This window comes from Andrena cerasifolii, chromosome 12 (genome assembly GCF_050908995.1).
Source record: "Andrena cerasifolii isolate SP2316 chromosome 12, iyAndCera1_principal, whole genome shotgun sequence".
Lineage (NCBI taxonomy): Eukaryota > Metazoa > Arthropoda > Insecta > Hymenoptera > Andrenidae > Andrena > Andrena cerasifolii.
This window is the reverse complement of record NC_135129.1, coordinates 6,573,255-6,588,770: the sequence shown is the minus strand read 5'-3', so window position 1 is coordinate 6,588,770 and position 15,516 is coordinate 6,573,255. Positions and strand designations below refer to the sequence as shown.

The window sequence follows — 15,516 nt, the reverse complement described above, 5'->3', positions numbered from 1 at the left end:
CAAACTTGATTATAAGTATAGTAACTTCGCTTAAATAATACGCAGAAGGAGATTGTTATATTATGTTACACTCTCCGGTGGAATTTCAAGGCACGGAGACTGTAAGTTTGCTGGCATAAAATAGGAGGGAATCGTGTGGAACTGAGAAGGGTGGCACTTACTACTTACAGGGTTCCACGTTGGTACAATTGAATATTTAAGTCAAGAATATTCATTCTGTAGCTTGAAATTATTTGAATTTAGAAATAGATGGATTCAGTATTTAGGTTTTTAGTCAATTTACATGAACAGAATTTGTGTAATCTCTGGGTAAATTTTAAATTCTGTAAAATATCGAAAGTTTTACTTCGATTTCTCACTGTAGCACCCATTTATAATTTATGATAGAAATTTAATATCTGAGAATCAGATGCCTGTGGAAATAGAAAGAAAATAATATTCCTTTTCAATTTTGATAATGGTAAGGAGTTTTGGAATTTTTTAATAAATTTTTCAATTTCCTAACAAATGATAATAATTAATTTTAAATAAAAAGTTGAAAACAGAAGACATTATTCTCAAATTCCACAACTCCTTAAAATTGTCAAAATTGAAATGGATTCAAAGCAAAGGGACCAGTTGCCAGACTAAAGATTCAATTATGAATCAATGGAATTATTCTGAAATGCTCGTATACTAAAAGCTAAGGTAAAAATGGACTCAGGTTATAATAGAGCTAAAGTGCTGAAGGTGCCCAAGGATATTCTCGAACTGCAGTGGAAAGAATTCCACTATACTTGAAATCTAACTCGAACACCGTAACTGTTCAAACTATAAATCTCAAACAATTCCAGGACTTTTACACGTATAAGTGCCATCATATTTCCACGGGGCCATGAGAGGAAACAGGTTTTACGATGCAATATATTTAAACTCGATACTCGAACGCGTGTCAGGGTGTGTTTTCATTTTACAGGGGGTGGCGCGTCGTAAAAGGATAAACTTTCCGGTGACACTTAAGAAACCACACACCGCCCTCCGTTTCTTCGTCTAACCTTTTTTTACGATTGCACGATATTACCAACCGAAACTCCGTTACAGGAAAACGTTTACTAATACCAGAAAAGGAAGAATTAAATTAATAATTAGACACCTACATTCTGTTACATTCACTACTCTGTAGAATTCTATTGAATTGATTCTGTGAATTCTAAAAGAGTAAAAAATGTATAATTTTATTAAACGTATAAACTTTATTCTATTTTTCGCTAAGTTGTCAGGCAGAAAACCAGAAATTGTAAATAATATTATATATTCCCTAAATTCTGCACATGCTACCTGCACATTTTTATATAAAAATTTCAGGGTAAGTTTCGTTCCCTCGGTCGCGCGGACGTGCTCTATCTCACGACAGCATGTGCACGTTTTGCAACCCCCACTTGTAGCGAAAAAAGCGAATAGCCAAGTTACTGTCGCCTAAAATGGCATGAAAAACGTGACCATACAGGTCAGCTCGTTGATTTCAGGCAAAAAATAAGTTTTCATATAAATCAAAAGAAAAATGTAAGAGCGAAATGTGAATGTACAAAAGAAAATCGTGAGAACCACATCTGGTACCTATGCGACCAAGAATAAAATTGACAGAATGAAACACTAATTTACTACGACTTACAGATGATATGAATCCTTACCCAAAAGCAAGTCAAAAGTCTACAACAAATTTTCCTCGAAGAAACCTTCCCCTTTAAGAAAATCAATTTATGATTTATAATCAATTACGAATCAGTTAATTTTCTCGAAATTAAAACTTATAAAAAAATTATATTCCACATTTTCTATCTACTTTTACACCATTTATTAGCCCCCTTCAAGTTCTACCCTCAATTCAGTGACACACTCTATATTTTCTACTTACCATTTCACGTAGAATCACTACTCTAATTGGATCACCTGTTAAGAAACAATATCCTGCATAAAGAAATACAAATAAAATCGGTATAGATTTTAAAAAATATAAATAAGCTGCGCACAGTTTCTAATCTAAGAATTTATATAAAAAGAAGTTATTGGTTGGAATCAGGAGGCCAGGCTGAACATATTTTTCCCTGCTGCTGTGTGTAACCTGGCCCAGCCCAGTAAAATACCTGAGGGACGCCCTTTTTACGAGCACCCACGGAGCGACACATGCACCAGAGCCAACGAGATTTTCTCTCCCTTCCTTTCGTGGTTCCGTTTTAAGGGCACCGCGATAAACCGCAATATTGAATACGTTGGACTGGAGCAACCCCCTCGATGATGCATTCTTGTCTTTCTTTTTTACGAGACCATTGCACAGGCTCGCTTTACACGGGCTTTTACTTCGAATTTGATAGGCGTGTTTTAGGGGCACTTTTTAACAGGTGTTCTAAAAAATACACGATTTTATCGGTGGCTTTGAATTTTTTGCGGAGAGATGAGGCAACGTTTGCTCTAGTGCAGGAATAAGTTTCTCTGGCCAGTGAAATTTCTGCTATATGAATCAACAGGGAGCTATGAAGCTGGGAATGGGTACATTGGGCATTATGTATTCCAGATAGAACAATATAATATTAGTAGATAGTAGTAGATTAAATGAAGAAATAATATTAGCGTGAGATTTTCTTGAAAATTTGTGGTGACAGGTTTCTTGGGCTGTTAAGTAACCTTTGTAACATAGGAACTAGTAACTATACGAGAGAATGGCCTTTAGAATTTTTAATGAAATATTTCTAACTTCTAATTATTCAATACCGAATATTGTGGCGGTTCTCTTTTTCTATTGAACAAGTCTATTTACTTCTTATTTTGTTACTTGCCACGTGTTCTCTTTAATTTGTTTTCTAACATTTTAAATAAACGATAAAAAACGATTTAACTTCGAGCCCTTTCTGTCTCAATGACTCTAGTGGCAATAAAGTGTGCGCACGTGTTTCAATTGAAAAAAAATATTGGGCAGACGAATTGATTTTCGAGCCAGTTGGCATATTCATGAACGCACACCGATACGTGCATTATCATCGCGGCCGCTGTCTATCAAAACTGTTTGTTCGACGCTGAAGGACCCTTCATACCCAGCCCATTCAAATAATTGTACCTATTTGCGAGCAGGACATTAAAGAGCAGTTCAGTGAAAAAACATTCATCCAAAAATCAATAGAAAGCAACTGCCCCTCGATTTTATTCAATTGCTGCAGACTAAAAGATCAAAAGCAGCGAAAATATAGACGGTACATGAGAATACTTTCAACAATTTGGATTAATCATTAATTCATTCTATGTAACTAGGGGTGGGTTTCTCGAAGCTTCGAGACATCGAAACCCGATAAAGTTTTGAGTTTTGAGAATTCGAAAGTTTGCACTTTTTTTCGTGTTTCGAAACTCTCGAATCCAGATAAGAAAAAGTATAAAATCAATGAATAAAGAATCGTTCGCAGCGTGTCATATTCCACTTACAAAACAGAATCAGTACTTCAAGTTTCAAGCGTTTCGGATTCGAGTATGTAGAATTTAAAAATTAGGATCGAACCCACCCCTAATTCTAGCCCTCAACAGTATTTTAATTCAACTTCTCACTAAAATGGTCACCACAATAAATTACTTGACGACTCCACATTTCCACTTTGTCTCAAATTTTCCCAGCAAAAGGCAGACACAACATTCTCTTCGAAACGTAGCAAAAACCAATCAAAATCAACACGCCACTATCCACTAATTACTCCTAACTCTATCCTCCCTTCGAGCTTCTATTTTCTTCGGAATTAAACGCGCGCAAATCGCCGAAAACAATCAAATCGACGCTAATCGAGTTGCAGTACACCGACAAATCTCCTGCAACCCCTTTCGAAATCAAATCCCCAATACGATAGGGTGTTCAGGAAATCGGGGCACAGCCCATACGATACAAACGAACCCCTGTTACCCTAGCTCCCTGTTTAAAACTCCATTCCTCAGAAACTAGCCCATCAATCAATAAAACCGACTGCATACTTCCCATTTGCTTGTTCACGAAGAATCACCTGTTACCATTTCGTTCGATCATTCACCAGATCCAGGGCTGGATTAAGACCTTTTTACGCCCTAAGCACTTAAAAGATTTCGAGGCCCTCTTATACAGGGTGACCACTTCAACGAAATATACGATTTCTTAGCATTTCCGATAAATAATTTGACTAAAAGAGTTTCTAACAAAAGCTAGATTTTAAAAGAAATTATAGAAAATTTCTATGATTCCCCTCTTTCTCCTGATGCTCTAAGCACGTGTTTATTCTGCTTATTGGTTAATCTAGCACTGCGATCATCCAGTGGAAAAAAATCTTTATCGATCGATCCACAGATCCACTGCCCCTCTGTTTCCTAGAGAAGCTTCCCCTGGAAGAAGCCTGGGCCAAAACGCCAGCGAACTAGTTAAGCGGTGGCTAATAACGACGTGCAACATTTCGTCGATTTCACGTTGCTGCTTTGTCAGCCCGCAACCCGATCGTCTGGGGCTGAATGGTGGAGCGAGAGCACGGATGAAAATTAACCGCTTTGCAAATACGCTCGGCCCTGGCGCATTCCATAAGCCAAAAACCTGGATACGGAATTCGGCGGCTCAAAGTAAAGTAAACAGACACGGGCAAGGGAACTCGTGCGTAATGAACGCTGCGTATGCACGCTACGAAATTGCGCCGATTAATACACAACGGTGGACCAATCACTGCTTTCGGGCTAGAATCTGTCAACAGTGATTGTTGCCGCTCGTCCACTTTTTTTGGTCCTTTTCTATCTCTGTTTCGAGCTATCGTTTATATTGCTTTTGGGGAGCAAGCTGTGGATTGCAGAGCGGAATGTGTAGTAGGTAGTTGACTGGCAACGGAGGAGCGCGGTGGACGTATATTTTGGAAAAAGTTTCTTGTGGCACGGGGTTCCAGAGAAGTTAGGGTGATTTTGAGAGGGCATGTTGAAAGCACATTGTAGGTGGGGAAGTAGTTAGGAGACATTTAGAGATTCAGGTTAATGGTTTGGTTCAAATTTTCCGGGCACTTAGTGGGCGGTATATGTAATACTGCTTTGGACGTATGGGGCACACTATTTAATAGTTTAAATTTCTAAGAAAATGGAGCCTCTAGGCTTTCCCTTCTCTTTTCCACTTTATAAGATGACGGATAGATAAAATTGATCATTTTTTTTTTGAATTTCAGTTTATTAATTTTACTTCTTAGGGGCTCACATAATTATTCTACATTTAAACACAATTGCTTGTAATGGAGAAACTTCAACTGACTGTCATTACTGCTATCGTATTCAACTTTGATAGAAATCGTTTGAAATATAATCAGTCTCCATTAACAGAATTTTATTACCACTTTTAAAACAGAAAAATTTTCTTTGGAACCCATGATTCAAGAATCTGCAGCATCTTTATAATCCTGGGGCATAACAAAGGCGAATCGAAAGTTCATCTGAAGCTCCAAAAAGCTTCCAAAATAGGTTCGATTGTTTAAAGGAAGAAAGTCAATGGACAGTTTCTCCCCTTACCCTGATTCGTAAGGGGATTTTTTCGCAAGGGCAGAATCAATCGACCATTCGAATGGCGGAGCGCAGTAACGCGTAATTGTCGATTCCTCCGGGCGAAAGCGAAACAAACGCGTGTCCCTCGTGTTTAATCATCTGCCCCGTTGTCTCCCTCTTTTCGACGTCGGCCATGGCGCCGAACGGCGTCCATCGAGTTATAGGCTCAATCGTTACAACCCTCGAGGGATTGAAAAAACTAAATTAGACTACTTTTCGCTGTCAGATATTACAATCGCTTCGTTGGACGCATCTGATGATCGTGAATCGTTCGTGGACTTCTAAGGGTCTTTCCACACGAGAAACTTTGGTGAACCACGATGTATATGTTGGATAGAATTATCTCGGGTGAAAACCCCACATATATACGCCTATTAGCCTTAAATAAACAATATTATTTGTACAAAATACCTACCTGCTGAGGTCGAAGTCTCGCCTACGAGATTGCAGTGTCCACGAGATAAGGAATGGCTTACTTGCTTCGTGTTTGGAAACCAGGATGGTGTCTTATTTCGTCCAATAACGTCCCTGATACCATGGATTAAAGTATAACCGCCTCAGATAATTGAAGCGGCATTACACGAGAAAAGGAAGCTACAAATTTTCAATGATTCAACATTGTAGAATACAAAAATAAGAAATATATATGTTTAAATGATGTATATTTACATTATTAAAAAATAACTATCCTCTCTTACAACATATTTACCAAAAATTCTGTTCCCAATAAATGCAAAATGGGGAAACTAAAATTTCATTTTATTTCACCTGTCAGACTACTCCAACAATAATAACCAAACTCGATTCTCTTAATAACAATTATCTTGAGTAGTGATTTCACAGAAAAATTATATCTTCAAATTTAACGCAACAAAGCACAATTACCCTCCATTTCCATTCCCAGGAAGCTATACAAGTATCCATTCATAACGTACAAGACAATATTGGAAAACATGTACTATCATTTCCGCAATAAATTGTAACTATTGCAACTTCTATCTCTCCAATGTGTTCTGAAGACTCCTGAACACCATATTTCATCCGATCCGCCGTATCGCTCTCCGAACGGTACCATAAATTGCATCTGAAAGAATGGCAGGGTGGCGTTCGAATAAATAATCGTACACCAGGGGATGCACAAAAAACGTTAATATAATAACAATAATATATATATATAACGTATATGCATGTATACATGGTTCTTATTACAACAATTTCATCATCTCGTTTTCCCTAGGCTACCCCGAAAAAAAAAGAGAATCACCGGAAGCAGCGATCGAAATCGTCACGCCGACCATGTCGACCAAAGAGTTCCGGCGGCGAAAATATGATTCCTCGCCGCGGAACGAGCCGGTCTCGTTACATTCCCCTTGCCCTCCGGCACGCACGCCGATATAATATGTATATTTATAATATATTAACATCTTTCTCTGGACTCGCTTGTACGCGCATCGCTTATCTAAACGCAGTTACAAAAGAAGTTGCCCTAAACCTTTTTTTCGTTTTTTTTTAAAACTATTTTCGTGTTTCATCCTGAAGCTACGTAATTTACATGGGGGGACCTCGAACGTGGGAGAGGAACAGTACATCCCCTTGGAAGGAAATTACGAAAAATTGTGGGAGTGGATGACTAAAGTTAATGTCAAGGAAAGGGTTAATCTGGAAACATTTCTCTGTTGATTTTGTAGTTTTGTCGATTTCATCGATTGTCGTTTACGTCGAGCTCTGAATTTCTCTATTGCTAAGGAAATTTTTGTTATTTCTATGAAATTCGATTAGGGGAGGGCACAGGGTTGATACTGAGGGAAAGGTGTAGAAAACAGAAGAAAATCTTCCTTTTATTTCGGAAGGATTGACTTGATCCAAGGGGGTGGGTTCCTGTAAGACATTTTAGAGGTCCCTGGCCTACGTGTACGCCTCTTTGTCCACCTGTCAGTGTGTAATAATACGTGTGGAAGAACGGTAATACGTTTGCTCGAGGGTGTGTGAATTAATATTTACAATTACGTGTCCGCTTAGAATCGCGGCGCCTAGGAATGACCGTGGAATTAATTGTCGCTCGAGTTTCCCATTGCTGAAGCGTCGACAGATCTAAACTGTTCACGGGGTTGATCGATGTTTCGCGATTATCATACTTCGTTGATAAAAGGACTCCGCGAGAGCTCCGCGAAAATCGAGCAGCGCTGGAATGTGGCAGTATTCGTGACAATGTTCGCGAGAGAAATTCTTCCTCCACCTGGAGAGTTCTTCCTGCTTGTTCGCGGAAATTACATTTTCTGGCAGTTTTCTCGCATGTATCTCATACGAAAATGTTAGATTGGTAAGAAAATAATCCCACGCTATAAACAAATTTCAATCTCATCTGAAAACGATTTTCTGATTAGAAAGTAATTTTAAAACAGTAACCTGGTTAAACAAAATTATATGAAAAACTTTATAAGTTTTCTTACCAAGCTAAAACACAATTTAAAAACTCAACAATTCTCGAAGTACAAAACAACGACGTTTTCATCCACAAAGAGTACGGTTTCCTTAAGAGTCTAATACGAATAAAATTCTCAAAAATTTTAAATCTCCATATAAAATCACATGGCAGTACAGTAGTATGCGTAGCCGAAGAATCGACATCATGCTCCCACAGAAATGGAATCTTATCAACCTTAAATGCTCGCGAGCTTCCATACAACCAGTAAATACGCTCTTGGTCAAACCAAAGGACACGCAGAATCCCTTGAAACTGAAATCTCTATTTCACGCTCTACCCTATTCTACACTTTTGATTCATCAATTGGTCACCTCGAGATATACCTTCGTAAACCTTCTCCAACCCCTTCAAACTTTCATCCAAACCCTACCAAACAAAAGGTGCGCATCTAACTCCGCCTCGTTACCGAGGAAACTTTCCAACAAACCACACATTCGTACATTCGTCGTGTTCCCGGCAAATCGTCCGCCACGGCTAGAATTACCCGCGGCATTTACATTGGAATTTCACGGGAGACCCGAAGAAAAAGAACCTGCACGCGCAGAGTCGTGACACGAGGGCGGCGCGTGTTCCAGCGCGAGCAGGATACCAACGAAACGGAAGCGAGGGGTGGAAGGGACGCGCGACGAGGCTTGTCGTCGACGAAACGACCGGACGGCGAGTTAACAAAAGTCACAGAGCCGAAAGCGACGCTTCTCCCGGGAGACAACGCGCGAGGAGGACGGAGGAGTCGATGCTGCCACGCTCCCTCATTGGGCTTTATTTTCACGGCCGAACGAGCTGAAGAAGCGACGACGACGACGGCCGGGGAAAAGGACCCGCGACGCGGAAGCGCGCGAGACTCGAAGGGGTTGGCTGGCACGGGAAATGGGTAGGGCGAAGGAAAGGGAAGAAAAAAATGAGAAGTGAAATTTTACGAGCCTTAACCCGTGCGCGCGGACGTAAAGCAGCTTTACGACGTCTAGAATGAAAGTTTCGCTCTGTGACGGCGCGACGGAGCCGTCGAAGACGAGGGAACGGCGTCGAGGATTAACTTGCCAGGAAATAAACTGCCGTAACGGGCACGAGTGTATCGAGGCTTCGATAAAAATAACGAATAGTTGCGTAAGGAACGCTGGTCGGCTTGGGGGGCAATAAAATCGTGGCTAGGGAAAGTAGTGAGCGGAATGGGGCCTGTGTATCGTGACTCTTCGAGCTTTCGGGGCGGAACGAGGGGATGAAGCGAGAGCTTGGCGCGAAAAGAAAGGGAAATGGGAGGAAAAAGTGATTTGATCGATCGAAAGGGTTTTATGAAGTGAGGATTCTCGGGGAGGTGTAGTTATTGTGCAAGGGAGATTATGGGGATTTAATTGCAGCGAATAAGGTATGTTTTGTCAGTAGGTTTTGTTACAGACGCTGTAAAAGTTAACTGAATATATGTTCTATAAGAGTAAGATAAAGTATTATTGCGCGAGGCAGTGACGAGAACGAAAAATAGACTTGGGAACGAAATAAGTTGGAAGGTGAGGGTCTTAAAATATGGGATGGTAAATTTTCAAGTGACACGGAGGAAAGATTATAGCATTTTCAGTGATTCTAGCCATAAATGACGAATTTCTGGGTAGTCCCTTAATCCTCGATAGAAAAGAAACTTATACTCCTATAGTAAGTTTAGAAAATAAAAGAATAACATTAATTGGAATCCCATCACACATTGGCATACCAGGGATTGGAAGCTACTAACTCTAGTACCTCCATAGGGTTTTACATCTATGTATATTAATGACTGATCTGCTTAAGTACCCTTCGAATAAACTCGTAATTAACTGAGAGAATGAATAGAAAATGTGCTGCATTGGTGTATATTTAAAAAACCAAAGATCACTTCTCCAATAAGAAGCTACTGAAGAATCTTACCAGTAATCGTCAACCTAAAAATTGACCGCTCTAAATGTACACGCTGTAACCTTCTAAACAAAAATGACTCGTTACATCGAGACATCTGCAATGCTGCATGTCTTAAGCACATCCTTGACTGTCCCAAATTTCCATCTCCCATTACATAGAACCAAATTCACAGGATACTTTCAACATCATCAACTTCCCCAGAGGAAAAACAAGCTGCTACAGAAATTAATATGAATGCTGATAATGAAAGCATCAGTCGTGACGTGAGTATCCATAAAAGGAGACATAAAGTGAAATGAAACGCGTAAGGTATGCTTGACGGCTATCTTACCTGGACGTAGCAGACCTTTCAACGGTCCTCCAACTCGAGGACTATTCTTCAATCCTCTATGACGGTTATAGAAACTCGAAAACCGCAATAGAACAGTTGGTAAAACTTGCCGTATAAAAGCGTACCGTCGTTGATCGCGAAATGGTCCCCAAAAGTTCCATGTTCTCGTCGCTCCGCGTGCTGGGATAAATGGACGAGCCGAGATCGTAGATAAAATCTGGAGTCTCATCGGGAGTGATATATATTCGTACGAAAGCTGCCAACGAATCTCGTTCGTGTGTAGCAGGCTTTCAGAGACTCGATGAATCCGCGCTCTTTGGAAAAGTATAGTCATAGAGGATTAAAGTCAGACGTGTTTCGCTGGACGGACATCCACGCCGTTAGAAGAAGACCTCCGAAGCTCTCGGGAGCTTCAGAGCTTTCTGCATGAAAGGAACTGTTGTCCCGCGAACGAAGAGACACCCTCTTTGACGGTACATCTAAGATCACACGAGGAAAGTAATCTAGATGAAGAGCTTATCTCATGACAACGCAGGCGCCGAGCGATCGTTCGTCTTCGTTTTGCGCAGCTTTACGGTCGCGAATATGTTTGTCCTAGAAGAACGAAACGTTGAGGGGTGATCCCGATTAATGTTTCTTATTAAATCGTTCTCTGAGCTTCTGCCATTAAAACGCAATAATTCAAGTGGCCCGCGGAGTAAATAAATGGATTCATTTGATGGAAGAAGAAGTTAATTCTGCGGGACTGCTGGGTCTATTGAGAAGAATGAAGGGGAGTATTGTACACGATTGTGCTTAAGTTTCTTAAGAAATTTACTTCCAATTCACTGCGGAATGATATTGCAAGGGGTTCTTGTAATTTAACAAGTTTTGTCTTCGATTAATCTTCCCATTTAAGGAAATAAGACTGTTGTAATAATATTACTGTAATAATAAGAATATTACGGAAATGTCATATTCCTATTGACAGCCCACTTGAATTATTACCAAAAACGTCACTTTAATATTTATAAAGGATTTTCAAGTATAAATCTTGCTTTTGGATGCATTGTTCTTACGGTACTATTTTCACACAGCACTACACACCACTCGGAAAAAAAATCTACGGAAATCTGCAGGCCTGCAGTTACAATCGTCTCGCAATAGCGTAAAAACAGAACAAACAGCGGTGTAGTAAAAATTCTCCAAACATAGATACGGGATTCCATGCGAAGCGTGAACGCAAAATAAAACGGATGATTTCTTCGCGTCCCTCCGGGAAACGAAACACTTGTTGGCGTTCAAATTTTATCAAACGTCAGCGGTAGAATTTAATGAAACGAAACACGAGCACGCAGGACGAGCTCCGCTAGCTGCGGAGAAATAAAAACAGGGAGATGAACGGGGGATAATTTGACGAAGGTTTTAGCACCGTGCAAAAGATTCGAGCGCGTTGATATCACGAGGCTCGTGGCGCAACTTTAAGGCAAAAAGCGTTGTCCAGCCCACGAGCAGTGATAAACACCGTTTGCCATGTCGATATGGAAATGCCGTGGGAACGGATTTGAATTTTTCGCGACGCCTAGGCATGTCCAATGTTCGAGCGACACGTCGACAAATAATACTGGAAACCAATTTACACACGGCTAATGAGGGAACGCTCGGGCATTTAATTCCAGATTCAGATCGTTGTATAATTAATGCAGAAACTAGTTTGTCCGGTTGTTCTTAAGCGTTGCGTGGATATATCATTATTCATGCGTTTGTCGGTTATCGACAGACGTCTGCAGGAAATGACACGTTAATTCGAATCGTTGATGCGTGTACTACTGCTTCTGACGCTATTCCTCTCGCGTTCAACTCAGAAGTCACTCAGTTGTGAATAAAAATGAAAGTTTCCCGTGGCTGGTTGGACTTTGCATTAGAAAGTAACACTATTTCTTCCGAGATATCCATAAAACTTCATTTAAAGATACTAATTTACTAAATATCAAACTAATTTATACATTTTCCAATTGTACATTTGTCCACTATTATATTTGAAACATCCTATAATTTCTATATCCTTTGCACATCGTTTAACAATCGTTACTCTCACCCTGATTAAAAGAATAAACAACCCTTGAAATCCATTTTTCTTACAATAAGCACAGATAAAATGACATTCGTGCAAAATGGTCCCCAGTTTATTTGTCGGCAGGCGAAGACAGATATACGAAGAAACGTACTCGATTCTACCGAGTAATTTTCACGCGTGACTTTACACGTGCAGTCCAATCGTGAACGAGTCACAGCGGCATCCCGTGACGACAGATCCAACAAGAGTTATGATTGAAACACCATCCATAACGTTGTTTTTTCCGTCGCGGTAACAAGTCACGTGAGCTTTAACGTCAACACGTCGGTTAGGTCTTGAACGAGCGTCGACGAAAGCGCGGGAACGGTATCAGACAGCGACTCTAATTGCAATCGAGACAGGCTGAAACGCTTCAGGAAGCAATGGGAAGCACTACGTCGGGAGACCTGACTTGTACGGTCATTCGCGATGCAAATCAATTGGGCACACAAGGTCGAGGACAGCAATAAAACTGAGATATAACGGCAAAGTAAGAACGAAATGATAGAACGGGTCCCATCCAGCCCAGGATCGATTTCGTCCCGTCCCTCGATTCTTCGGGTCTTGCAGGCACAACGTCTCTCTGACTCTGTCCAACAGAATAATATTAATAAACTCTTTTAGGGGGTCGATGAGGCCCAAACAACGATACTGGTACGAGGAAACGGAGAGTAGAACATAATTTCTGGTATTATTATTTTTATATTTATTGCTGTTTCTTCTTCTTCTTCTTGGCCACCGAAGCGTCCACTCCCCAGAGATCGTACCAGGGCCCGCACGTGTTCTTATCCCTTTCTCGGTCGGAGTCCCTTCGAAGCTTGGTCCTGGGCAGGAGGGTCTTCTCGGCCACCGTTTGGTCCTTGACGACGATGCAGCATGATCGTGGCAGAGCTGAAGGAGAACAACGAGGCGAAGAGGAACGAGAGGAGGAAGAAGTGTCGTCTGTGTACTTCTTCCTCCTCTCGTTCCTCTTCGCCTCGTTGTTCTCCTTCAGCTCTGCCACGATCATGTTTCGCTTCGCTTCCAGGCTGCGCTTACGCTCCTTCTCGATGATGGCCTTCCTAGACACATTCCCCATGAAGTAAGACCTCTCCTCCTGGTGCATCCGATACTCGGACCTCTCGACAGCCTTCGGTCTCTCAGCCGGAGTGGGGAAGTCCTCGAAATAGTCAGACTTCTCTGGCACGTGGATCCTCTCAGCAGGCTTGGGCTCGTCTAGACGAATATCATTCGTGATCGTCACATCGCTGTCCCTCTTCTCCAAGCTTTGGCGAGAGTTAGGACTGCCCTCCGGGCTCTGCTTCTTCGTGTCCTCGGAATTAGAACTGTCCTCCTTCACCTCTTTCTTAATCATCTTAGGAATATCGACCAGAGACCTGTGTTGCCAGAGTGCCATACCCTCCAGCACGTCGGAGTCCCTCCTGAACCTCCAGAACGACTTGGTCCTCTTCACCAGCTTGGGGCTCTTCGAGTCGACGTCGAAGGCCCTGCCAGTCTGTATCAAATGTCCAACCGCGGTGGTCTGCCTAGGTAGCAGCGGCTTCCTGTTCTCCTCCTTCAGCGTGTTGTTGTTCGTGTCGTTCTTCTCGAGGCTTTGAGGACCGTTCCTCTGGTACTTCTGAAGACTGCCCTGCCCTAGAGCGTTCTGGTAGCCATGCCTCTCGATCACCTTCGTCCTTTCCAGCTTCGTCTCGAAGTTCGACTCATAGCCACGCTCTTTATCCGTGGACACCTCGTGAACGTACCTGGTCTCCCCATAGATCGCTTCCTCTTTGCCGGAGTATCTACGCTCTCTGTAGAAGCTGTGCTGTTCCGTAGGCCTCTCTGGCGCTTCCTCGGAAGGTGGTCTCGGCCTCTCGAACCGACGACTCGAGGCTCGCTCGACGTTGCGATTTCTATCAGGGTTCTTCTCGAAGGTCCTCTCTCTCTCGTAGGTAGACATCTTCTGCTGCGCTGGCGGGGATTTCTCGAAGTAACGCTCCCTCTCGCGATCAAATCTCTGCTGGCCACGGCCCCTGTCGCAATCGTTGTACCTCTCGTACGGCGGCGGAGCCGTCTGTTTCTCCTCCCTGCGATCCAGGCTCCTGTAATCGCTCCTGCGCTCGATGAACTTCGGCGGGCTGTGCTCCCGCGCGTACTTCTGCGCGGTCTGCTCGAGTTTCTGCGCGATGTGCTCCACCTTCCTGCCGGTTTCCGGGATGGTGATCGTGCTCTCGTCGTCTGTGCCCGATGAGGAAGCGGACGACGTCTTCTCGTTCTCGTACTTGGGCTCCTCCTGCTCCACCGGACGATAACTGCGCCGTGAGTTGCGCTCCTGCCCTTCCGTTCTCTCTGTGTAGTACTTCTTCCCATCGAACTTCTGGTAATCGATCCTGGCGCTGTAAGTGTCCTCCTCTTCCTCCTCCAGCTCGAGCTCGTCCTCCTCCGTCTCCTCCTGGTCCTTCGATCTCTTCGCCTCGCGACGATCCTGCTCGGTCGGCTCCTTGTTCCTCCTCGAGGAGCTTCTACTTTGCTCCTCGTTGCTCAGGCCCTTGCTCTTGTGATTCGAACCACCACGGCCACGGTTATCGTACTCGTTCTTCTGCGATTGCTCCTGCGTCTTCTTCCCCGACTTTCTCGTTGGCCCGTTCTCCATCGTGCCACGATCGGAGAAGTCCCTTCCGTTCTTCCGCTCCTGGGTATCGTAACGTCGATTGGAAGCGGTGTACCTCGTCTCGCCGTTCTCGTTGCTCTGGTTCGCGTTCGACTCCGCCCAGAGGTCCATCGCGGTTCTGTAAAGGTGCCAGCTCTTCTCGTCCCTGGGTATCGTCTTCCAGGAGTCGTTCTCCCAGTCTTTGCTGCTGGACTTCTCCTCCTTCTGCTGCTGCTGCTGCTGCTGCTGTTGTTGCTGCTGCTGCTGCTGCTGGTGGTGCTGCTGCTGCTTCACCGCCTCGGTTATTCTATCGGCGCGCGGCTTTCTTCTTCGTTGTCTGCGTTTTTCGTTTGGGCTCGGGATGAGTAAAAAAAAGAGAGACAGAGAAGAAAGAAAAGAAAGAGAGAGAGAAGAAGGAGAAGAAGAAGAGAAAGAAGAAGAAGAAATAGAAGAAACAGAAGTGGAAGAAAAAAAGAAGAGTGCAAAGAGTGGGAAGAGAGAACCAAGAGCCAAGTACTTGGGCAGGATTAGTTATGCGG

General features: G+C 42.8%; 1 protein-coding gene across 3 annotated transcripts in view; it reads right to left on the bottom strand.

The window, feature by feature from the left end:
- Positions 1-6,681: 6,681 nt before the first annotated feature.
- Positions 6,682-15,516, bottom strand: part of Irsp53 (Insulin receptor substrate 53 kDa) — a 202,918-nt gene continuing 194,083 nt past the window's right edge. For 2 of the 3 annotated variants that reach the window (XM_076824776.1, XM_076824778.1), the window contains one exon: positions 6,682-15,314. In XM_076824776.1, coding sequence (XP_076680891.1) covers positions 13,052-15,314 — 2,263 coding nt within the window. In that variant the 3' untranslated portion in view covers positions 6,682-13,051. The remainder of the gene's footprint in view (positions 15,315-15,516) is intronic. The other variant, XM_076824777.1, reaches the window with a different exon arrangement.